Raw genomic sequence first — 25,694 nt, 5'->3', positions numbered from 1 at the left:
AAGATATTCATCAAAAACCCTAGAATACTAATTTCCCTAGAGTTTCCTGAAAGAGTCTCAAAAACAAACAAACAAATAACAAACTGTATGTGACATATTATATGCTTCACTGCCCTAGGATTTTGGAAAAATCACCACTATCATTAATTGATCTTGTGTCACACGATTAGAACTAGTTTGCCTTCTGGAATACCCCAGAATTCACACACAGTTCTCCCGATCCATTCAATTATGCCTGAAAAATTGGATTTTATTCAGTTGTTCATCTTATTTCTATTTTTTACAGAATGATAAATGGGAAAAGAAGACAAATCTGGCCAACTGGAGAAATCATGCTAACTGGCAGAGCATCTCACTGAAAATACAGTGGCTTCGTACTTTACACAACAATCATGCAATTTAAAATTTCTACAATGAAGCCAAATATTTGGGTTTTTTTGTTATAGAACTGACATTTGGACTAGACATTTCTCAGAGATTCATAGCACTTGCAATGAAACTGAAGCAAGTTTCAAGCTAGAGTGGTTAGTAAAAAATCAGTTTGAAATTCAGTGGTTTCAAATGAAAATCTTACAAAATTCAGTGGTTTTGACATGAATTCAGGAAAACTATAACCATTTCAAGCTGAGCTTGCTTGTTTGCATCTTTCACCTTATATTTTGGTTTCACTCAATCTTGAAAATCAGCAAAAAAAAATAAAAGGATGCCAAGACCTACATATATGTACAGAAGGAGAGAGAAGAGAAAATACATCACCTGACTTCCAGTGAACTGAAACCACTGACTTTCACACAGCTCTAAGATTAAATTCAGCCCACTGAAGCAGATGCAAACTCCAGTGACTTCAAAAGAGTTTTCAACTGCTTACGCCAGGCCTGGATTTAACCCTGGGGATAAATGTATAATATGTAATAGGTGGTCAATAAATGAGAAACACAGTCGGCAAAATTTCCTCCATTTTTAATTAAAAAAAATTCTTATATAGATATTTCAAATAACCCTAGTGATGTGCAAGATGGTACAAGTCTTATCTCTTCCATTCTCTTAGATTTCCTCACATTTGTTCTCCATTCAGTCATTGACTGTGGCTAAGTGAAAGGAAATCTAAGCTGATGTAACTTACATGCTGAGGAGCTTGTGTCAGAAGATAGCTTTAATAAACACCACAATGTTAGTTGTTGTTCTCTCTTCTCCGAGTCAGATTCTTCCATCACTGAAGTCAGTAGAGCTATTGGATTTATGGCAGTGTAATTAAGAGCAGAGTCTAGCTCTGGGTGTGTAAGATACACCCAATGTAGACTTTTAAAATTCACATTCAGTGGACCACATTCAGAGGTGATGTGTAAGGGTAGTAAATATTGTGTTTGTATGTGATTGTGAGTCTAAATTTATATGTTAGTGTAACTTACATGTCCGAGAGATCATTTGAAGATGCATGTTACTTACAATGCTAAATTCCCTCTGTCTCGTCACTGGATTTGTCCCCTAGTGTCTGACTTTTGCAAATACGTTTATCAAGATATCTATTCAAACAAACTAGAAGATAATACATATAATCTTGTTTATGGAGATCTTAATTCCTTCTGTTTATAGACTCCAAGTTAAAAATGATACTGGACCAATACTTGGCAATTTTCCAGAGATGAGCACCCGCTTCTAGGGGGAAGGATAATGGTATGTATGAATGTAATTTAAAAGAGTCAGGACAAGTTTTACATTTTAATTAAGTTGAAATATGAGCTATAAGTAATATCAGATATTTCCCTACACTTTCACAAATATGTATTAAAATTAAAGCACACAGCAAGTCTTGACATAGTCAGTAATCAGTTTTTCTCCTATTTTGACACCCTTCCATAAAAATCTGGAACTCCAGTTTCAGAACAGGATAGAGCAGGGGTCAGCAACCTCTGGCATGCAATTTGCCAGGGTAAGTACCCTGGTGGGCCGGACCAGTTTGTTTACCTACCGCATCAGCAGGTTTGGTGGATCGCGGCTCCCACTGGTGTGGGCCGAGGGATGTGCTGGCCGCCGCCTCCTGCACTGGCCTGGAATGGTGAACTGCAGCCAGTGGGAGCTGCGGTCTGCTGAACCTGTCGATGCAGCAGATAAACAAACTGGTCTGGCCCGCTAGGGCGTTTACCCTGGCGAGCCGCATGCCAGAGGTTGCCAACCCCTAGGTTAGAGTATGATGGAAAGTTGAGCTTCTGTACCATAATTCACTAATTTTAGTTTTACGTGATGCCAATAAACTTTATAGAAATTAATTTTAGTTTAATAGCCTGCTGTAAATAGAGAAAAGTATTTATTCTAAATCACTGTTACAATTACAGAGGATCTGTGCAGCAACATGCCCTCCACCTTTGCCTTTATTCCACTCATGTTACATTTTTCTACTAGTTGCGTGCATGCAGCTCCACAGGGAGAACTTTTAAACATGTGCTGCAAAGTCAGGGAAACTATTTACTTGAAAAAGGGTTTTCAGGATTGCAACTTGCTACTGTTACCCATTTTGTAAAATCTGCATGATTATTTATAAATAAACCTACAATTTAGTCATAGAGGTTATGGAATCACAAAATCTGTGTCTTCCATGACTCCAGCCTGCGGTGGCTGGGAGCTGCAGGATCCCCCGCCACCCATGGGGGCTGGGAGCTGTGGGGTACCCCCGCCGCCTCTGGTGCCCCCACAGGTCCCAGCCCTCAGGCAGCAGGGGAACCCCTGAGCTCCTGGCCCTCATGGTCAGTGGGGGTATCCCACAGCTCTCAGTTGCTGTGAGCAGTGGGGGATCCTGGAGCTACAGGCAGCAGGAGAACCCTGCAGCTCCAGCTCCCATCCACCATGGGCCCCTGGGGATGTGGGCAGTGGGAGTATACTACCGCTCCTGGATACCGCAGGGGCACCCCACAGCTCCCAGACTCCACAGGTGGTGGGAGGGCCCCCATAGCTGCAGGTAGCAGGGGTACCCCACAGGTCCCAGCTGCTGCAAGTGGCGGAAGGTCGCACAACGTCCAGCCATGGGTGGCAAGGGGTCCCTGGAGCTCTGACACCTAACCCACAGTGGGGGCCTTGGAGCTCCTAGCTGTTGCACAGCTTCCCTGCTTCAGGTGGTGTGGGGACCCAAAGATCACCATTTTGGCACATACATTTTTAGTAAAAGTCTCAGACGGGTCATGGCTTCCATGATTTTTTCTTTATTGTCCATGACCTGTCCTGACTTTTATTAAAAATATCCATGACAAAATCTTAGCCTTATTTACAAATGATTTCCCAGCATGGAGTGTAGCATAAGAAACTTAACTGATACTGAAACTGCAATTTTCTTTTGTTGCTCTAATTTTTATCAGTTACTGGGATAGCTATAAAATTGGTTTGAGTTTCTCTGTTTTAATCCTAATGTAAAGAGACCTTTGTGTTTAGCTGCTGAGGCATGAAGAAATACCCGCTGACATCAAAACATAAGAATCTGTACAGAAGGAAATCAATAAAAGCACTCCCTGTGTTTTAGGGGTTTTATGAGGAGGGTTTTTTCCCCTATTGTGGGCATTTAAGTTGAAATTGTGGTTATGTCGTTTTAACCTTGAGACTATTATAAAAGGTCTGGATGATTAAGTGGTTAAGCATGCAGCATTTGTCACTTTTCTCTTATATAGTGTTCAGATTTGGAGTCCACACTTAAAAAAGATGTTGAAAAATTGAAAAATGTTCAGAAAAGAGCTACCAATATGAGTCAACATTTAGAAAACTTGACTTACAGTCAGGTTAAGAAGCACAGTCTGCTTAGTTTATCAAAGTGAAGGTAAAGAAGTAATTTGATTGCTGTCTATAAGTAACTGAGTGTTGGATAGATTTTCCATCACTTGAAGTCTTTACGTCTGGATATCTTTTGAAAATATGGTGTAGTTCAGGGGTGGGCAAACTTTTTGGCTTGAGGGCCACATCTGGGTGGGGAAATTGCATGCAGGGCCAGGGGAGGCATTGTGTTGTGGAAGGGAGTGCAGGATGTGGGAGGTGGTGCGGTGTGCAGGAAGGGGCTCAGGGCTGGGGAAGAGGAGGGGTGCAGGCTGTATGAGAGGATATAGAGAAGGGGATTTGGGTGCAGGAGGGGTGTGGAGTGCAAGGGCGGCTCAGGGCAGGGGTTCAGGGAGGGTGCGGAGTGCGGGAGGGGGCTCAGGACAGGGGATTGGGGTGTGGCAGGGGGCTCGGGGCAGGGAGTTGGGGTGTGCGAGGGGTTTGGGCTCCAGGTCAGCACCACTTACCTGGAGTGGCTCTAGGGTGGCAGCAGCGCACACCAGGGCCAGGGAAGGCTCCTTGCCTGTCCGCCCTGGCCTTACACTGTGCCACTCCGGGAAGCAGCTGGCACCATGTCCCTGTGTGGCTCCTGGGGGTGGGGGCAGATGGCTCCATCTGCTGCCCTTGCCGTGCCTCCAGATACCTCTCCTGAAGCTCCCATTAGCCGTGGTTCCCCATTCCCGGCCAATGGGAGCTGCCGGGGGCGGTGCCTGGAGGCGAGGGCAGCACACAGAGCCTTCTGCCCCACTCCCACCAGGGGCCACAGAGATGTGGTGCCAGCTGCTCGTGAGAGCAGTGCCAGGCCTGCAGCACCACGGGGGTGGTGATCCTGAAGGCCAGATCCAAAGCCTTGAGGGCCAGATCCAGCCCGCAAGCCATAGTTTGTTCACCCCTGCTGTAGTTATAACAGACATTAAAATGATCACTTTTGGTCTTAAGAATCTATGAATCTGTATAATGAAAAGATTTCTGAGTGTAGATGGCTTTTTAGTATATCAGACATTGTCCGGCTATCCTGACAGGAGGACAGGAGACGTTGCATATGTGTTAATCAGGCCGCAACTTTATTATTGGATTTCTGGGACAAAGCAGCAGATAAAAGTGTACAGTGTACAGTGCGGATAACCCTATTTCATTCAATATCTACCTGGTGGCTTCTGCCAGCCCCCCTCTCTTTCCATTCTAGTCCCCAGTCAACCCATTGCTGGGACCTTACTATCCCCACTCTCAAACGAGGGTTAAGGCGTGCTATCAAGGAAACAGGGCTTGGCTCCCTGCCATGCAAGTTACAGAAGCCTCTAGGCTACCTTCCTCATTCCTCTCCTTTAACAAACACCTCCTTTAAGTCCTTTACCAAGCCATTTATCAAGTCTCTGTATCTCTTCCCTATGGAGTACCTGCACTAAATATCCACTCCACATTTACGAAATGAGTTGCACAGATCAGATTCAAACTTGACTCACATTCCACACATCCTGAATTGGTGCATGGGGAGAAGAGAAAGGAAAACAGGATAAAATTTGGTTCTGTGTCTTCTTTCTAAACCAAGAATGCTGTAGAAATCTTAATAAAATGTTGATACATATCATGCCTCTCAGGGTTTTATTTTTTAAGAAACAAATACATAGTGCTAAGATTGAATCCAGTCTTCAGTCTATTTTTTAGCTGTTCAGTAGGGTAATTCAGCCAACTTGTCTCCAGTTCCTCTTGCTACTATTTGCCTGTAGCTAAATGCGACAGTGTAAGATTCTGTGTGAGATATGAACTTGTGTTTAATGAAATGGAGGAAATGTCTCAAAGGCAAATGTTCCTCTTTCAGTTCTCAGAATATGAAACACAAAAATAGCTATGGACAGTGATTTATCTAGAGAGAAAAAGTTAACATAGAGGCCTCCCTGGCTACATGTTAAACTGTAAATTCTCCGCTATGAACTTCAGTCTGGCCAAGTGGAACAAGCAACTTTGGAGCAGTAAAGAAAAGCAAGGATTATACAGTGGCAATAGACTTAAGGTTAAAACACCATCACCCACTGGCCCCTGTGATAGTAACACTGTAAACCAGAGTTCTTTGCATGAAAGGATTAGCTTCTGCACATGGGACCTGTCATATGACCAAGCTTAATACATGTGTCTGATGAAGTGGGTATTCACCAACAAAAGCTCATGCTCCAATACATCTGTTAGTCTATCAGGTGCCACAGGACTCTTTCTTGCAAGTTTAATACAAGACACTTGCCATAACTCTGAATTGTAATAATAATTAAACTATGCCACAGAAATATTCCTGCTTATTACTGGAATTATATTATGATTTAATTCCCCTGAAATCATTTCACTAAACAACTGTATCATTAGGCTTATTCAAATGTGTGGTCTCGTGTTTTGTAAGCCACACTGAAACAATTTTTTTTTAATATACTGGAAATAAAAAGCATTGTAATTATAGCATTAATGGCAGACTTGGGTTATTTTAGACATTGCTTCCAAGAACATGGAATTACTTCCAAATTTTTATTTTTATTTTGAATACCCTCAGGCATTATAAAACAATTTTCTTCTTTTTATATTTACAAGTGAAACCTTTAAAATGCCAAGGTTGTGTTATAGTTTTTCACCCAAGCCCTGTTTTCCTTACATGAAGGCATAATTTTGGGTTATGTAACATTTATTTATATTGCTTATTAATTATGGGTAGAAATTAGGCAAACATATGAAGGACAAATATTTTTTCTCTCTGCTTCTTACTTATTTCCACAGAGGCACATCTGAAATGTATAATAGGCTTTCTCCCCAGAGCAGTTCCCACAGTCGGTTAAATATATGCTATTTCTCTTTATCTCTTTGAGGGAGAATGAATCACATCCACAGCTTGAAGCTATCAAAATGTAATTTCATCAAGCAAGTTCATGAAAGTACACATTTCACCTTCTTTACACTAGGAGGCACATTTTTCCTACATACAATTCTATCATTCTGTTAATCCATCTAATGGTTACATTCAATATAGCCAATATTTCCAGTTTAAATGAGAGTACTTAGTAAAGGCTGCTAAACGAGCAGTGAAAGCAGGATCCTTAACTAATAAGGGCTCATTTAATGCTGATGAAAATCAAAACTGTACTAGCAAGAAAACAACACTGAGCACCTGCCTGCTGAACTACAAAAGAAACATTCTAGATTAAAATACATCCAATTCTACTCTTAATGTCAACAGGTCATAAAACAGGATGTTTCTGTTAACATTACACTTTGTAATAAACACATTAAAAAGCCACAAAGCAAGCAGAAGAGATGCAATAAAGTCATGTTGGTAATATGCAATTTCTACTAGACTTTAGGGCAATTTGGTGGTTTTGCAGGTTCGTATCTGACATACTGAGAGATAAAATCTGGCAACAATTGAAACCTTTGGAACTATTTTCCCTTTTAATAGCTTTCTTAGGAAGAGTGAAAAGTGAAATGAATAGTCTTTTAAATTAAAAAATATTCTTCATTTAGAAACAGCTTGGGTCAGAAATACATACATCAGAAATCAAAATGTGGCCGGCTAATATTTAAACCTCTACTTTTGAAAATTCCTTTAAAAGTTCTCCTTTTATGTCAAATTACAGAGTTCGGGGTTTTTTTTCATTATTTTTCTCTTTTTAATTATATATTCTCAATGCAGCAATCACAAATCCCTGTTCTACTTCCTCTTTGGGCTTAGACATAATACTTCATTTTATTATGTTTCAAGATGGTTGCAAACAATTGACTTATTATAAATTGACTGATTTCAATTTGTCCTGCTCTACACTGACCACAAAGTCATGGTCAACATGGTGTCATTTTACATGGCTGTTCATAATTGTATTTAAGAATGGCAACATTTTACAAATTAATGTTGTGTGTGAAATTAAGTCATCTCAGTCATGACTCTTGAATTTGAATTAGTTGTTGTTATTAACCTATAATAATGCCACAGAGCTCATGAAAATGTATGGAAGGATGCAATTTTTCAGCCCACTGACAGAAGAGTTCTGATAAAATAGGATAACCTTGGGATATACTGGTGCATCAAGTGAAAGGTGAACTTTTATAGTTGTTTAATTGTCAATTATCATTGATCACACAAGTCTGAGATGACAAACACCTATAGGTGGATTAGGTGAAAGTTTCAAGAATAAGATATTCATTCATCATAGCTTTGTGAGGTGGCTGGAAAAAAGGGGGTTGTTACCTCTTTAAAGGCTCTCTCTACTACTGGTAGCAGAGGCAGAGGAAGGAAGAAAGTAGACCTATACAGAGTAGGGAGGATAAGAAAATAGCTTAATCAGGTTGTGGGGTGGGGAGGGACACTGCCCTTCCTGCTGACTGGAAGAGTGGGAGTATTTATACTATGTGCAGTCCCAGAAAAGCTTGTTTTTGCCTAGATTGGGCTGGCAGTACTCATCCTCCGACTCATAGAATCTAAAAAAGAGTCAGGTCCCTTTATGATCTGCTGCAGGCATCATGCTAGTTGTCCTTTCTTCCTTGGGGGCTGGGGAGTAAGTAATTTGTCCCTCACTCCTAGACCAGCCAAAGTGAAGTGGAATATTTTTTTCCTTCCCCATAGTGGGTCTGGGATCCAGTGGGTGGGGCAGGGAAGTTAGGTTATAATGTCACAAATTAGTACATAAAACTTATGGTAGATGTCCAGTTTGGGTATCAGTATGGAAGGGTTACTGTTATCAGAGAAAATGGATCAAAAAAGGATGTAAAGCAAAGCAAGCCCCCTCCTTTTTAGCCCCCTTAATCCTCTTACAAGGAGAGGGTGGCAGGGTAAATGATTAAGGAAATATGATGACCTGCACTGTACAATTTGTGGTTGGTTACTCCCAGATATCTTAAGTGAATAAAATTGCAGACTAATTAAACTAAATCCATTGCCTTCTGTTTTTCTTCTGGCATGGCTGGACAATGTGAGCCTACACAAAGTTGACAGGTTAAGTGTCCTAAACCAATCTTGGAGTATGCAGATCCTGATTAAAGTGCTTATTTATTTATTTTCTATTTGTCCTGCCTCTCCTGTCTGCCCTCCAGTAGTGGTGACAATATTTAGCTAACAAAACTAGTGTTTGTAATCTCTCTTACTTTCATAAGATATTGGTGTCTTTAATATTAGCTGGGGGAATTTCCTCTGGCTGTGTATGCCCTTTTCATTAGACTAGTGTAATTGTAACTCCCTTGTCTCTTCATAGGCTGGCAACACTTACAAAACATAACAGTGAGTTTCTCATGCAGTAGATCATTCAGCTATGAGAATATTTAACTCATTCTTCAACATTGCAGGCTGTCCAAAACTGCCCCTTGCCTCCTTTCCAAACTTAATTAAAGCAGCAACATACCACTATCAGGAAACAATGGCTACATCTTTATTTACATAAATTTATGGTATGCAACAATAAAAACACACCATTCACAAAAAAATTGAAGTCATTCACCAAAATGGTTGTCACCATTTAACAGGTCTTTCCGGGCAGAAATAGCATCCTGCTTCAACAAACTGAACACACCTTGCATTAGAACTCACTTTGCAAGGGATAGTGAAGGACAAGTTTGGCCCCACATGTACAGATACATTATTAGACAATCATTACAAATAGTCCCATGACTATGCTGCTTTTCATTTTTGTTGAAACAGTTAAAGAGCACTACAAAACCTTGCTCTGTAATATTTACCACACTACATTTGCAGCAGTACTTGTGCATGGGAACACTAACATGAAATTAGATACTAGATACTGACTAAAAAAAATTATGAAATTGCCTAGTCTGTTCTCATTGACACCTGAAGAGAAATAATAAAAATAAATAAATAAACAAATACACAGTGCAAATAGAGAAAAGTTAATTGGAGTTTCAAAATTTCAAATTTCAAAATGGAGCCATTGATCACTGCCCGTTGAGCCTGATGATTCTATGAACGTGTTATTTTTTGTAACACAAATAAGGAACTTTGAAAAAAATAGAATATTCAGGCAATTGTACAACAACCTACCTAGTACAATTCTTATTACACATGATAGTGTCATTTACTGTTGTGATTACACAAGAGAAAGAGTAATGGAGAATGAGGCTTTTTATTAAAGAAATATTGAACTTTGATGCTATTTATGAGGTTGGGTGTCTAACCTGTAATTATTATTACACAGTTTTTTGTTTTCTGAGATAATTTTACATATATAACACCTCCAGATTAACATCAAAGTTACAGATTTCTTTTAAAAATCCTCATTTATGACCTCCTTATATTTTCTGTAAAATGGATATAAATGTGACCATTCTGATTTGGAAACATTTTACACTCTCTTTTTGAGTATTTTGTTCCAGTGTAAATCATGGGTGTGTTGAATGAGAGAGGAACATAAAGCCCCTCAAAAGTCTTAATGTGTCCATTTTTTTCTTTTGACCACAGATATGGTTAAATATTAGGATTACAAAGAAATCACAAAGCTTGTCTATTTCTCTGTATTTTTAAAGATTTAATCTAATGCATATGTTTCATTAATATAACAATATGGGTTTTCACTAAGATCCACCCCCACAGTCCCCCCGCATAATTGCACCTGTCATCCCGAATATTCACAGTGCTTTTAAACCATGCACACTACAGTAGGAATCACTTCAACAACCACTGAAATCAAACTACCTCTAGGGTTGAATGCAACAACTCTTTAACATTGCACAGCAATAATACACTACAGATGAAGACAGGAAGTGTCAAAGATTACCATATCCAATTGACACAAAATCAGTAATTTAGGTAGGCAGAATGTAATTACTCACATCCTAATTTTGCCCTAACGCTGGGTAGAACTTCTACTCCTGTAAAGATGCCATAGGATCTTTCAGGCCCATAAACTGTTGCAAACTATTTCACATATCATAATAAAAAAATAGGCATCTTCAGCCACACAGTGACCACTTCATTGTTGCTTGGGCAATAACTAAGTAAGGACTCAAGAGTTAAGAGTGGAATCTACATAATCACCAGTGTCTCATAACCTTGGTTTCCTAGGATGACGCCTGTGAAATAAATTATTATGGTCCGGTTAGCTTGTAAGATCTGATGAGATATAAAAGACATTATTTAAATGTATGTTTTAATTCAGTCTGATAAAATAATTAGTATAGGAAACTATATTCCCATGCCTCACTAACCTTCAGTACAGCTTGACCACTAGTTTCTCATAGACTTGCCATGAATTTAGTGTCCCCAAAGACTAAATTGTGTATAATCACATCAGTTACAGACATCACTAAAACAGATATATTCATATGAGCTTTAAACACATCTGCCGACTTCGGTGAGTCAGATAATTTGTAATTAATATTGCACGATTGCACGGTACAGTTGACACCTATTCACTAATGGAGAAACACTCTCATGTAAGACCTTTGTACAGAGTTTACTGATCCTGCTCTTTGTTCAGCTTTGTTTGATGGACTTGTATGCTATGTGCTATATAGAGATATACAGCTCAGTATCAGCAAAGTCCATGCTACAGTGCATACAGGTAATGAATGAAACCTTAAGACAGCCCTGTACTCTAGTTAAATATGTCACTCTTCTCTTGCATGGACAGGGAATTAACAGGATAATTCCACTTAAACTAATCAATTACATATACTATACACATTTTTCGTTCTTACTGGTCCTTGTGTTTTTGTGGACTTAAGGTCATGGTTTGGGCTGGCCAGAAAACAACATTTCATTTTGTGAAAAATTTCAAGCTTTGGGAATTTGTTTTTGCGGAACAAGACCAAGACCATTCAACAGTTTTAATGAAAAAACAACAAAAACATGTATGTGCTAGAGAGACAGAGATTACATAAACCCCATAACAGCCTATAGCCCAGTGGTTAGCATGCTTACATATGATATGGTAGGCCCAGCTTCAAATCTCAGCTTTAAATTAAACTATTGGTTATTATATGGAGTGTCTGTCCTTCTGTCTCTCTCCCCCTTGAGAAATGTTCCCAGCAAACATTTTGTCAAAACCAATGTGTTTCTGTGAAGTTTAGGTTTTGATGAATCAGCATTTTCCAAAGACAAGACACTGTCAAAAAATTCCCAAGGAGCCCTAGTCACATTACCTGTAGAGTCCTCAGTTCAGATGTATGATTCTCCCATTATCACTTGCTGAGCTGCATCTATAGTGCAGGATGCAAGCATTATATTTTCAATATACTGTAAAAATTAATTAAAATTAAAAAGAAAAAATAGTTTACCAAATATATAGACATGGTGGGTGCCAGCCAAACTGCCCATGTGGAACATCATAGATGAAACTCATATCCATTAGAGCCAAATATGAGCTACCCCACCCTCTCAAACTAACGGAGAATCTCCATTTACTTTTGCAAGCAGAAGGGCTTTCAATGTGACAGCTATAGAAAGAAGTAGTACCTATATGCAAACTAGCCAGAAAACTATATGTACCCTATTTTGCTCCATTTTTAAACTTAGTTCAATGAAAAATATCACCTACAATTGATTGTTCCTTTGATCTCCAATAGGTATTTAGGATGATTTCAAATCCCATCCCACAGTGAAGACAGACACATCATTGTAAGAAGAAAGTGCATAGGTGAATACTAAACAACACTGCAAATGATAACAAAGACAAGCAAACTGCCTTGTAGAACTTCCTTCTTTCTTGTTTTTTCTATCATCATGTAGTCTGTTTATACATCTTTCCCAAATAAGCACAATTTTTTTTTAACTTGTGGATTTTTTTTACAATCAACATTGCAACATGATATTTCAGGCAACTAATTTAACATGCTGTAAATTCTACTGAACTGCTGTGACTAAATATCCATGCACATGCTCCACATCCCTCAGCTTAAACATTTTTTTTAAAGTAAAAAGGGAAAACAAAACAAACAACCTCTACAAAAGACTACCAAAGCCTTGAAAGTCAACTCACCAGAGTTGGGGTCAGAGTTGCCATCAGCTTCAGTCCTCTTGTCCGGTGAGGCCTGGTCGTAGAATTCGTCCTGTGGCTGAACCAGAGGGAGAGGGTGTGAGATCAGGGTTCCACTACCCACAGGCTCATGGTCTCCTAGACCACTGTCACTGCAGCTTTCCTGGGAGCCATCAGGGAGGTGAAACGTAACACGGCGCTGGGACTACAAAGAAGAGCACAGGACATGCTGATTAGTGCTCTTTTTTCTGTTCTTTCTCTTAAAAAAAAAAAAAAGACTCTTGTGGCACTTTTTTTTTTTAACCCTGTACAGCAACCCAGGGAAGAAAGCATGCAGGAGAGTGGAGGTTCAGAAGTTTCCATGAGCTCATCTCTGAAGCAAGCGTCCCAACAGAAAGCGCTTTTATGTGTTTCTTGCTATGTTAAAAGGGACGACATACAAATCTTGTCTCGAACAACAGAAATCTTTGGGAACTATGCTAAGAAAAGTAGGCAATGGAACAGTGATGATTGAATCATCCATTGAAATCAGCAAACAGTGTGAACATATCACCTACACAATCAGTGGGTGTATCTTAAAACTTTTCCCCACTCTTTCCAGAACCAGAATGATAAAAGTCTATTTAATTATATTATCCATTGTTGTGTGCCGTGTTGTTGTAGACATGCTGGCCTGAGGATACTAGAGAGACAAGGTGCATGAGGTCATATTTACTGAACCAACTTCTGCTGGTGAGAGAGGAAAGTTTTCTAGCTACACATATCTGAGGCAGAGATCTGTGTGGCTCACAAGCTTGTCTCTCTCACCAATAGAAGTTGGTCCAATAAAAGATATTACCTCACCCACCTTGTCTCTCTATTTAATGATACTAACACTTAGCATTTATAACATTGCTTTGAAATTACAGTGATTAACAAAACACATCCATGGAGTAGCTGATTACTACAATAAATTTACAGAGGGGAAGACTAAGGTTAGATGCTTTGCTCAATGGAACAAAGTGAGTCAGAGCCAGGATTAAAAGTTATCTCAAATTACAGGACAGGACTAAGGGAATCTGACCAAAATATTTGCACAGGATACACCTGAAATGGTTAACAAACAATCTTTTAAATAATAATAAATCTTGATTTTTAAACAACTCTCGACTAAGGAAGTAAGCTGACTTTCTGAATTGAGACCACAAAATGATCAAGTAATTCCTCATGAGTCACATAGTGTTGCAAGATGCAAACTCCCCCTTTTAGCAGCTAGTGGCTACGGAAAAGAATGAGGTTTTTCATAAAAGCAGTATGATCATAATATTAAGTGTATCATGAGATAACGCTACATTCTCAGACACTGGAGGCAACTAGAGCATCCCAAGAGAGGGGATACTTTAAGTTAAGCACCTCTTCCCTCACAATATGAATTGTAGTAGTAGACAGTTTGAGTGATCTGGTTAGGTGAGATGGTATGGGATCCAGGATAGATTCACAATCTTAGTACTGAGCTTTGGAAGCCTTTAGATTCTAATGCGCCCCCCCCCCCCCGGCTTGTCTGACTGAAGTCAATAGGAGCAGCATTGCGCCCATATTCATTATGATGTGGAGAAAATCTAGAGATAACACTATTAATTGTGTGTTTACTCATTTCAGTCGTTTGAAAACAGTTGTGCAAGATAATCAATATCCTCCTCCGGGCTTCCTTTTTATTCATCGTACTTGGTCAAACCTAGATGCTTGATTGAACCCATTTTGTTGGATTATTGCTTAATTTAGTATCAAATAAGCTTCTTTTTTCACTTTTAAGATATTCCTCACACTGTAATACCAGTTTCCCAGCTGTTGCAAAGTGGTGTAGTTCCATTGAAGTCAATGACCTTTGCCAATTTATACCAGCCGAGGATTTAGCTCTCAGTGTTTTATGACTAGGCCAAATTTTACATCAAACTATACCAGTTAGTTTATTTTTAGACGTCTTTCACTCTGTAATTGATTCTCTGAACATACTATGTAATCAGTATTGCTAGCAGATTCTTTTTCCCTTAGAGATGAACAGAATACATTTCAATTCTAAACAAATATAGCTTAATATCTTTCCCTTGTTACCTATCAGCTCTGTGTTCTTGGGAAACCAGGGCACAGTACCAGCCTATCTGACTCACAAAAGACCTCCGACCCCTCCCCACCCCCACCAGCCTCTGCTTGAACCAAAGCTGATCAGAAGAAAGACTTACAAAAAGCAATGAAAAGGCAGGGAGAGACATCTAAATCCCTTTGCATCAATACTGCTCATTCAGGGGGAGGGATAGCTCAGTGGTTTGAGCATTGGCCTGCTAAACCCTGGGTTGTGAGTTCAATCCTTCAGGGGGGCGTTTAGGTATCTAGAGCCAAATCAGTACTTGGTCTTGCTAGTGAAGGCAGGGGACTGGACCTGATGATATTTCAAGGTCCCTTCCAGTTCTATGAGATAGGTATATCTCCAAAAGTGGAACAGGGAAGCATCTTCATTAGCATACAAAAGGGAGAACAGAGATTCCAAGGCAAGAACCACACTGATGAACTCTGGAACCAGAAAAGCACTGCATGATGGGTAACCTCTGCTCCAGACCTTAATGAACCCACACCTGTACACACCCAGCTCAGTAGTATCAGACCAATTATAGTAATAAATCCTTTATTGGTATCCAAAATACTGAAGCTGCCTAATTGCATTTTGAGCTGCCCATAGCCAGGAATGGTCTGTTCCCATTGTCTAGCCTGTATATTCCCTTGAGCCACCAGTTTACCCACAAACCCATGTAGTGTTCTTCCTTGAACCACTGTTCTTTCCCTACAGAAAACCCTACCCATGCTCAAGTAATACTCTGATGCCTGGATCCAAAATCTGCATCAGTTCCATTGGGACTTCATCTTCACCTGACTGATCATACTAGGGGCTCTACCTGTCTCCAGCACTCCAGACACACAGCTACCACCACTGCCTGGGAACCCTGATTGATTCAAGCTTCACGGAGTGGTGAGAACCCAGCTCGCTCACTCTCTCTCTAGCTAGGTATAGCCTTCTGACCCTGACTTGTGTGATCAGTTATAGTTTTGTAAACCTAACTTTTGTAATCAAATTTAAGTTAGATTTAATATCATAACTTTTGTTTGTTTGGCTCTCCTTGTATAGTTATTACTTGGCAATAAATAACTTTCATGGTCAGGCTGGTTGCTTCTCTCTCACTCCCCGCTCATGGGTGTTTCTGGCTTCCCCATTCGCTCTGCAGCAGCACTTCTCATACCTAAGCTAAAAGATCCCTGCAGCACCCAAAAATCCTGTGGTGTTTACTACAAGAACAATTGTAATATGAAAATGGGGATAGGGATGTGTGGAACCTGGGATATATGAGGGTAGCAGCTTGGAAGTACTACTTGACCCAGTCTGCTGAGTCCAGCGGCACATGAAGGTGGCAGACTAAAGTGCTGCTCGACCCAGCCTGCTCAGTGCAGCCTCTCTTCCGGTGCAGTGCCCATGGTATATGAGGGTGACAGCCTGGAGGTCTGTTCAATCCAGTCTACTGAGTCCAGGGACATATAAGGGGTCAGCTTGAGAGTGCTGATTAGCCCGGTCCTCTCAGACGCACTCTGTTAATGTGTGTGCGAATGTTCGTCTGATTCTGGAGCTGGAAGAACCCAGCCCTGGAGAACCTAGGTCCTGCAGGATAGCTTCATTGGGAGGGGACTTGCAGAAGGGAGAAGTAGAGCTCCACATGAAAACACAAGTGACTCAAGCAGCACATTGATAGAATTACAGACACCCCTCCCAAGAGTAACCCTAATAAATGAGTGTACCCCAAAGTAACGGGCAAATCTGGTAATATTCTGCCTTTATCTCCAAACAACCACATTCAGAGTACTGTATTTCCAAAACAAGAGATGATGACACCAGCAGGACTTTCAGCAACACAAGAAAGGCATATTCTTTTAATATTTGTGAAGTAAAAGGACAACATACGGCAATATCAACGGTTGAGGAAAACAGATCTCTAAATTAGGGAGCCAATAAAAGTCCGTCTCTTCAGGACTATATAAAATAGTTAAGAAACAATAGGGTTTGATTCAGCTAAACAGAATCATCTGCAATTCCAAGAGCGTTCCAAAGGCCTGTAGGGTTATATAGCAAAGAAAGCTGATTGTAGTTAAAACAATAATTCCTGATATTAACAGGCATACACAATCCATTATGGCTGCTTCCATTCCATTGTCATGTCGGGGTGTTATAACAAGGGGATTGGATACATAAAAGTACCTAGATCAATATGGGTCAGGCTTTTCCTGGCTGATTAGTCAGCTGAAGATACATCTCACAGCCTCAACAATGACAGTGGGAGCTCCTTAGCTGACAGCTCAGTTTTTGAAGTTGTCCAGTGAAAGAAGAAAGGTTTCACCTGTAGTATTGGAGCACCTCACAAATATCAATGGAATTATTCTCATAACTCTGAGCTCAGCAAGCATTATCTCAATTTTACTGATGGGGAACCAAGGCATATGACCATATGAGACTTGTGAAAGGTCGATCAGGAAACTTAAGGTAGAGCCATGAATACAACACAAGATCTCCCAAGTCCCATTCTGGTTCATTAACCCCAAGACAATCTTTCCTTTCCCTACAGTCCAAAATGTGATCCATCCTAACACATCAGGCACCCAAAATAAGGAAGTATTGTGAGCATGCAACATTCCAAGCACCTTCCCAAGCAGTCTTTCCCTCGCTTTGTTAACCTTGTTCGCCTTCCAAAACATACTGAACTCTCCTTGAGGAATAACAGCATTGAGGACCACTGTGCTTTTGTTTTGAAAGGAAAGCTGCCCATATTTCTTTTCCTCACTAAGTTACGTCAAACTGTTGGCAGCCAAGGAGCTCCCAATATCCTTGTTCCGTCTCATCTGTACAGTCATTAACTACAGCATTTCAAATGCATTTTTCCTCCAGATGGGATCAGTCTCTGCTGAATAACAAGCTTAATGATCAATGTACAGCACACCTAAAACATCCTGGTCATGGATGGCAAGCCCTTATGATCTCAATGCAAGCTTTTAGCTGTATTTCATGCACATATATAATACCTCTACTAGCTTGTTAGCACTTTTCACTTTTCTATTTACAAAACCTGTCTGCACTAAATTCACTTTTTAAAATATATGTATTTTTAAATGAGTGACTTTTTCCATGGAGACTGTATTAATAACCAAAACTATTCTAAATATACATTCTTAGCAGATACCATAGCCACTTTGAAGCAGTAAGAAATGGTCCAAGAAGAAAGCAAGTTGGGAATGTACAAGTGTCAGAAATTAATCAGCAACTAAATTTTTGCAGTGACTACAGCAAAACTTAAAGATCTGCATAATATATAACCATGTATCATTGTGTGAGTAACATTCTATCGTTTAACAAATCCATTAGATCTTGACATCATGGATTTCAGTCCCATTTGAGGTCAACCATGCAACAATCTGCATGTGATTAAGGCATCAAATGAGCCTACAAATCACTAAGGCTGGACAAACCATTTGAAAACCTTTCTGCCCTCTAAGATTCTGCTGAGCTGAATCCAAATGTTGCAAGTGAAGGTTCAATATACACCATGACAGTGTGGAGGCTGTTTGTGTCACAACATTGATGCAAACTTGTTTATATCACATCACATTTTGAGCATGATTTTAGGGAAATATAACTTAGATGGAGTTACTATAAGGTGGGTACATAACTGGTTGGAAAACCATTTCCAGAGACAGGTTTCAGAGTAGTAGCCGTCGTAGTCTGTATCCGCAAAAAGAACAGGAGTACTTGTGGCACCTTAGAGAGTAACAAATTTATTTGAGTTATCAGTGGTTCACAGTCATGCTCGAAGGGCATAACGATGGGGTCCCATGGGGATCAGTTCTGGGTCTGGTTCTGTTCAATATCTTCATCATTGATGTAGATAATGGCATACAGAGTACACTTATAAAGTTTGCAGACGAAACCAAGCTGAGAGGCTTTAAGTGCTTTGGAGAATAGGATTAAAATTCAAAATGATCTGGACAAACCAGAGAAATGATCTGAAGTAAATAGGATGAAATTAAATAAGGACAAATGCTCTTAGGAAGGAACAATCAGTTCCACACATTCAAAATGGGAAATGACTGCCTAGGAAGGAGTACTGCAGAAAGAGATCTAGGGGGGTAATGTGGATCACAAGCTAAATATGAGTCAATAGTGTAACACTGTTGCAAAAAAACCAACAACTCCATCATTCGGGGATTTATTAGCAGGAGTCTTGTAAACAAGACACAGAGAAGTAATTCTTCCACACTGATTGGGCCTCAACAAAAGTATTGTGTTCAATTCTGGGCACCACATTTCAGTAAAGATGTGGACAAATTGGAGAAAGTCAAGAGAAGAACAAAAATGACTTACGACAGAAAATTGAAAAAAAAAAGGGATTGTTTAGTCTGGAGAAGAGAAACCTGAGAGGGGATATGGTAACAGTTTTCAAGTACATAAAATGTTACAAGGAGGAGGATGAAAGAAAAATTGTTCTCCTTAATCTCTGAGGATAGGACAAGAAGCAATAAGCTTAAATTGCAGCAAGGGTGGTGTAGGTTGGACAGTAGAAAAAACGTCCTGTCATGGTGGTTAAGTCCTGGAATAAATTGCCTAGGGAGGTTGTGGAATCTCTATCACTGGAGATTTTTAAGAGCAGGTTAGGCAAACACCTGTCAGGGATGGCATAGGTAATACTTACTCCTGCTACAAGTGCAAGGGACAGGACTAGATGATCTCTCGAGGTCCCTTCCAGTCCTATGATTCTATCAGTTTTGTTGCCATTTATGGTCAGAATTGAAATCTAAACTTTTCTTCATATATTCAATCCTAGATTATCATTAGAACTTGGCAAAACTCCATAGTTTAAGAATTCCTTTCAATTTATCTCATTCCTGATGTACATGTATTTGCACTGCATGTGTTTGAGTTTCAGATGGACACAAAAATCAAAATTCAACTGAAACCACCCATGTAAATCTATGAAGCAGGCCAGGTTTCCTCAACTGCTTTTTGAACCTGGGCTGAGTTTTAATTAAAAAAAAAATTGCGCTGTTTCAAGTGTCACTGAAATACAGCCCCCTTTAGTCACCTGGTGCAGGAGATTCTATACAGCTCATCCCGCTAAAGGATTATTTCACATATGAGAATGATACAGAACATTTTTCATGCCTTTGATATTGTTATATCAGGGATCGGCAACCTTTGGCATGTGATCCATCAGGGAAAGCTGCCGGCAGGTTGGGATGGTTTGTTTACTTGCAGCATCCGCAGGTTCAGCAGATCACAGCTCCCATTGGCTGTGGTTCGCTGCTCCAGGCCAATGGGGGCTGCGAGAAGCGGCGGTCAGCATGTCCCTCAGCCCGTTGCCGATCCCTGTGTTATAGTATTGTGACACTGGCTGACCACATCATGCTAGAGTGTATTCTGGTCAGTTCACTTGTGCAGATCAAAGTAAGGGTTAGATGTATAAGTGCGTATTCAGATGTTTCAACTTAATGAAAACTAGTGAAATTTTACTGGTATTGTTTTTGCTTATCTGTTCCTGTCATAATGCAACAGCAAACACTGTATGGTAAATAGCCTTGTTACTAAATTACTCATCAAAGAAATCTTGTAAAATGCTAATGAAGGACTTAAGGACTTTAAGAGAAAATGCTAATTTCAAAGCAGTTGTCCATCATGTATATGGTCGAGGTCAAAAGTCTAAGTGCATCCCTCACTCACAGTCATCAAAGGAAAAGCCCATACTAGTAGAGAGACTTCTTTCTTTGTGAAGATACTATAAATATGGATTCAAGGAAAGAGCCTGTATTTCTGAACTGTTTGGATTCTAACGGGATAGAATAACTGAATGAGAAGACAGCGATCCCCAGAGTTATTATGGATAGTGCTGAAAAACATTTGGGAGATTGGCAGTTTAGTACATCATTCCCACCATTTGGAGTTACTAACTGATTTATCTCTTGTTACATTTTAGCTGCTTTAAACACTCACTAACTCATTTCTTTTCTAAGTTAACAAATCCTTAGTTTACTATAGAGTTGGCTGCCAGCATTGTCTTTGGTGTAAGATCTGGAGTACCAATTGAGCTGGGGTAAGTGGCTGGTCCCTTGGGACTGGAAGCAACCTCATGGTGTGATTTTTGGTTTTAATAACCTTTTATCACAAAGTTCAGTGTGCCTGGGTGGCAAGAGAGACTGAGAAGTCCAAGAGGACTGTCTGTGATTCCATAGTAAGACTGGTGTGAAGATCCAGGAGCTCACATTTGTTACCTGCTCAGTGAAATATTATTATAGAACACACCACCAGTTTGAGGTGTCTGCCCTGACAGTCTTCTCACAGTCTGCCCTGAGGTAAGTATTCAGAGTTGTGAGCCACTCTAGACAGCATGACAAGAATCATCAGTGTTTTCCAACATGTAGAGATTATTCAAGTTACACTGTGAATGCAATTTTGTTCTGGGGAAGGTATTTGAGACTAGTTGGCCAGTCAGCTATGCCTTTCATCATAACAACAAAAAAAACTACAGCACACAACAGCAAAACAACCCTGAGTTAAACTGAGTTAGTTGCCTATTGCTCATCGCAAAAAATGAGAGCTGATTGTGGCTTTCCAAGAATATGAATTTCAGTTTGCTTAAATACTGGATATCAATAATAGTTATAGTATTTTGTGAATGTCAACAGCAACAACAACAAAATGCCTTTCTTTGAAAATATTCCTAATCTTATTGTTCAGGTACAGAACAATAAAGCTGTGTTTGCCACAGCATATTACATTTTCATGGTAAACTTGTTTTATTTCAAAGCATTAAAACCTATTTAAAATACCCTTTAGTCATTGCTTATCTTTTCCCCCCATATATTCTACTGTCACAGTTTTTCACACCTTTGTTGCCTTGATGTCATGAGTCGTAATTAAAAATGAACAAACACAAATTTTTAAAAAAGTAAAGTAAAAAATCTGGAGCTCTTTGGCTGCTTTCCAAATGCTGTAGATTGGTATGAATGTTAAATGTATTGTGCCTAAGTATTGTATTTTCAGCAGACAGGTTTTGTAAATATAGGTTGATACTAGATTTACATTTGGGATTTACTACAGTATTCTTCAGTAAATAGCACAGAACAATCTTAAAGTCCTTACTGAGGCAAAACAATTGACTTTAAGTGTATTTTGACTTTTACGAGTAATTTTGCCTGAGCAAGAATTTTTGAAACCCCTGTAAAAATGTAGTAAGCTTTAGGGACTGATTTTCAGAAGCGTTCAGTGCCCTCTCCACTGGGCCAGACTTGTCAAGGTAGTTTAATTTAAGTATCCAGTTTTGAAAAAAATGATCAGCAACCCAAAGCTCCCATTGTTCTCAATAAGCACTTCTTGAAATCTGGCCCCTTTATATACATGCCAAAATGGTAGTTTTTGGGTGCAGAGCTCTTTTGAAAATTTGACCCATGGTGTTTTGTACCATTACTGTATTATGTTTATTAATAAAGTGTCTAAGACAAAATTTGTATTACTGCTCTGGGTCTCTGCTTCCCAGAGCTACAGAACTGCCCACAAATTCATCCTTTGCCTTAGAATGTGTCTGCAGAATATAATCTAAAATTTATAAAGAAAAAAATCCCCTAGCCTGTATTGTTGCACAGTTAACATGCTGAATGTAAACCACGTATGAAATGATATAGTGTTGTCCTCGTTAGTTGTAAACCAAAAGCCTAAACAATGGACCTGATTTTCTTCTCAACACAACTGTAAATTAAGGACCTTGATTACTGTTTCTCCAGACAAGTAAGAGTCACCAAACCTTGTTGTTCAAACCAAGTTGAAATAAGCAATGCAGAATGGCCAACCATTGTCACCTATTATATCCAACAAGGGAATAGATCCTCATTTGATGCAAACTGTCAGAAGTATTGAAGTCAAATTTGGAATATATTTGCATCACCTCACAATCTGTCTCCCACCCCATCCCCTGCAATCCCAGTTTTGGATTTGACCATGCTTTGTGAAAATAAAGGCAAGAAGAAGATTAAAAAAGAGAAACAACGGCGGAGAAAAAGAAAGCAAAGCCAATCTGACATTTTTTCTGATGACATGACAGAATTGCTTAATCTACGGAAGCTCAGAAAACAGCATGAAAACAATATATTCTGAATGAGAACAATGAGAGAAAGATCTGTAAGCCACATTGTCTACCGATTCTAAAACCTACACATGAACAACAGACAAAGTCAGATCAACAGAAAGAGGAAAATATACTCCTGAAGGACAGGGAAAAATGGAGAAGAGAAGAAGTTGTACGTGTACATTGTTAGAGGAAAATGTTAGGTAATAAATATATGTGTGGAAAGGCTATGTTTCTACTGTGGCCCAGGTTGGGGCTGTTTTCTGTAGATTGGCCCTCTTTGGGTCCTATCAGATATTGTCATTTATTGCATTGCAGCACCCAGTGTACTCTTACATAATTTGCTTGATAGGACTGAGCCTGTAACTGGAGCAGAAGAGATGAAGGTCAGATGTACTGAAATAATAAAATAAATACTAATAAAATAATAATAATATATAAACCCAGAAAAAAACAGATTGACAGTTTTAGCCTGAAATGACAGACAGGTTTCCAAAGTACCATTAAATTTAAGTAGTGTAACATAACACAGGCAATACATGTTTACTTCTTAGTCTCTGCTGGCCAAAGTCTTCTCAGGGCTGGAGATATTTGGAGTATGAATTCTAATTTGATCATGGAGTTGTGTGATGGGGGACACCCTATTTATTTCTTTTATCTAAAGCCAAAAGAGGCCAGTAAATCCACAGACATATATCTAAATTATTTTAAGAACTGAAATAATATTTCCCTCAGGGTGGAACTAGACCAGATACTTCTAAGAGGCAGGTTCTCTTCAATAATATAAAGTAACTCTGCTAAATGAGTTTACAAAAAGGATTAAAAGTCTCCAAAAGTTCATATATATGTATGGATTTTCACTAGCTTTAAAAAACATATTAAATTGTGTAAGAAAAAAAAAGCTTACAACTCAGAAGGCCAGTTTTTGTTGTTGTTGTTTTTGTTGTTTATATTTCCTTTAAACAAATCACTCCTCTACCCTGACCTTCTCTGGAAGCCTAGAATGTACTTCTACGAGCAGACTGAAAAGTCCTCAAAACAAAGATTTATGTAATTTAGATCAATCAACATCCAGAAGTACTCCCCAGCTCTCTTTCAAACAGAATTGTAGGGCAGTGTCAGGCTGGGCAGGGTTTGCTAGGAATTTCCAAGAATGAAGGGCTCCTTGCTTCTCTCAACCAATTGCGGATCAGATTTGTGTTGGACCAAGGCACAGGTTTGTCTATGGAGCCCCCTCTTTTGTAAGAGTAGGGGAGTGCTACCTACCTCTTCTTTAAGACTGTGTTAAGGGATATGTGGATGGCTATTCAGTCTCTCCTCCTGCTGCAGCAGTGTTTTCCCTTCCACCCACAAGCTGGGGCAGGGTCTTAAGCCAAGCATTCAGACTTTTTCCTCAGACTATGATATTGGTGTTGAATTAGAGCATGCATCACTGTTGTTGTGCCAATTAACCTTACTGTTCAGCTCAATGCAGAATCTCATTTGGGTTTCCACATATTTTGGAATGTTATATTGTAACTTTGAAGATGGACATACATTTAATCTCCTGCAAAGTGAGGGAGGGCGATCTCTTGCCCAGAACTGTGGGACTCAATGGCAGCCTCAGAGGTGACCTTAACCTTCTCATTGGGAATGGAGGGTGTGGCCCAAGCTGCCTGGGTAGTGGTTTTGACTTTGAGTCCACCAGTCAGAATAAAGGGTGGCTCATGGTCACTCTGAGTGACTGCAGCTACTTTTTGCTGCACTATATTCAGCCGTCCCCTTTTCTCATGTTAATATTGTTGTTATTTATCTAATAAATGTGCCATCTTTGTGTCTAGTTTGTAAGGGCTTTTTCTGGGACAATGGAAAGACTGATGTACATTTAACTACAGAAAATAAACACAACTCTGTCAAGTATTTAACTTCAAGTACTGCCTTCCTAATTTCCAATTAGAATATAGATATTAGGTGCTTATTAGGAAAAGGATTATTTATCTACAGTTGTCTTGACTCAAAGTAAAATAAATTTGACATAAGAAAAGTAAGTGGTAAAATTTAATCTCACTTAACTAATGGTATTGCCTTGCTCAATGTGTGAGTCAGCTAACAATAATACTTCTATTTCATATTTTAGTCTTTAAAAACAGAATTAATGTGTCTAAGGATTAGGAAACCAAGTGAATTCTAGGCTCATGGATAGGTAAATTAATATCTCATTCAGGAGGGAGGGGAAATCTATATGCTGTATAGAATATGGCAACACTCTACAATAGGAGACATCAATAAGGTTTCCTTGGTAGGCAACTAAGCTAACATGTTAACAAATCTTAGGATACTGGTCATCAAATTGCTGTAATCTAGTAAATTTTAATTCTTTCACTAGTACTATCAAGTGATTCTCTCTGGACATATAGAAGGGTGGCCAAACTTCCTGACCCTCCAAGCTGCATACAACAATCTTCAGAAATTCGAGAGCCGGGGTGCACCTGAGAGGCTCAGGGCTTCAGCCTTTGGGAGGTGGCTGATGGGACTCAGGGCTTCAGGCCTGCTCCTTCTGAAGCCCCAAGCACTGGCAGGTGCATCCCATGGGGCTGAAGCCTCGAGACCTCCCTCCCCGCTAAGCAGAACCCTACCCCACTACCCCACAGCAAAGCAGAGGTCCTGAGATTCTTCCCTCTAGTCTGTTAGGTGAAGAATGAGGGAGGCATGGGGGTCTCTGCAAGGTGCACTTTAACTGTAAAAGAGCCGCACGTGGCTTGCAAGCCGCAGTTTGGCCAAACCTAACATA

General features: G+C 39.7%; 1 protein-coding gene across 4 annotated transcripts in view; it reads right to left on the bottom strand.

Annotated features, from left to right (window-relative positions):
- The window catches only part of PCDH9 (protocadherin 9), a 917,670-nt gene that overhangs the window by 315,174 nt on the left and 576,802 nt on the right, over positions 1 to 25,694 (bottom strand). For 2 of the 4 annotated variants that reach the window (XM_050947370.1, XM_050947380.1), the window contains exon 3: positions 12,747 to 12,948. In XM_050947370.1, coding sequence (XP_050803327.1) covers positions 12,747 to 12,948 — 202 coding nt within the window. Of the gene's footprint in view, positions 1 to 11,910; positions 11,968 to 12,746; positions 12,949 to 25,694 lie in introns of all 4 variants that reach the window. The other 2 variants (XM_050947401.1, XM_050947390.1) reach the window with 2 other exon arrangements.

Source organism: Gopherus flavomarginatus, chromosome 1 (assembly GCF_025201925.1).
Source record: "Gopherus flavomarginatus isolate rGopFla2 chromosome 1, rGopFla2.mat.asm, whole genome shotgun sequence".
Classification (NCBI taxonomy): domain Eukaryota; kingdom Metazoa; phylum Chordata; order Testudines; family Testudinidae; genus Gopherus; species Gopherus flavomarginatus.
This window is presented reverse-complemented; position numbering and strand designations above follow the sequence as displayed.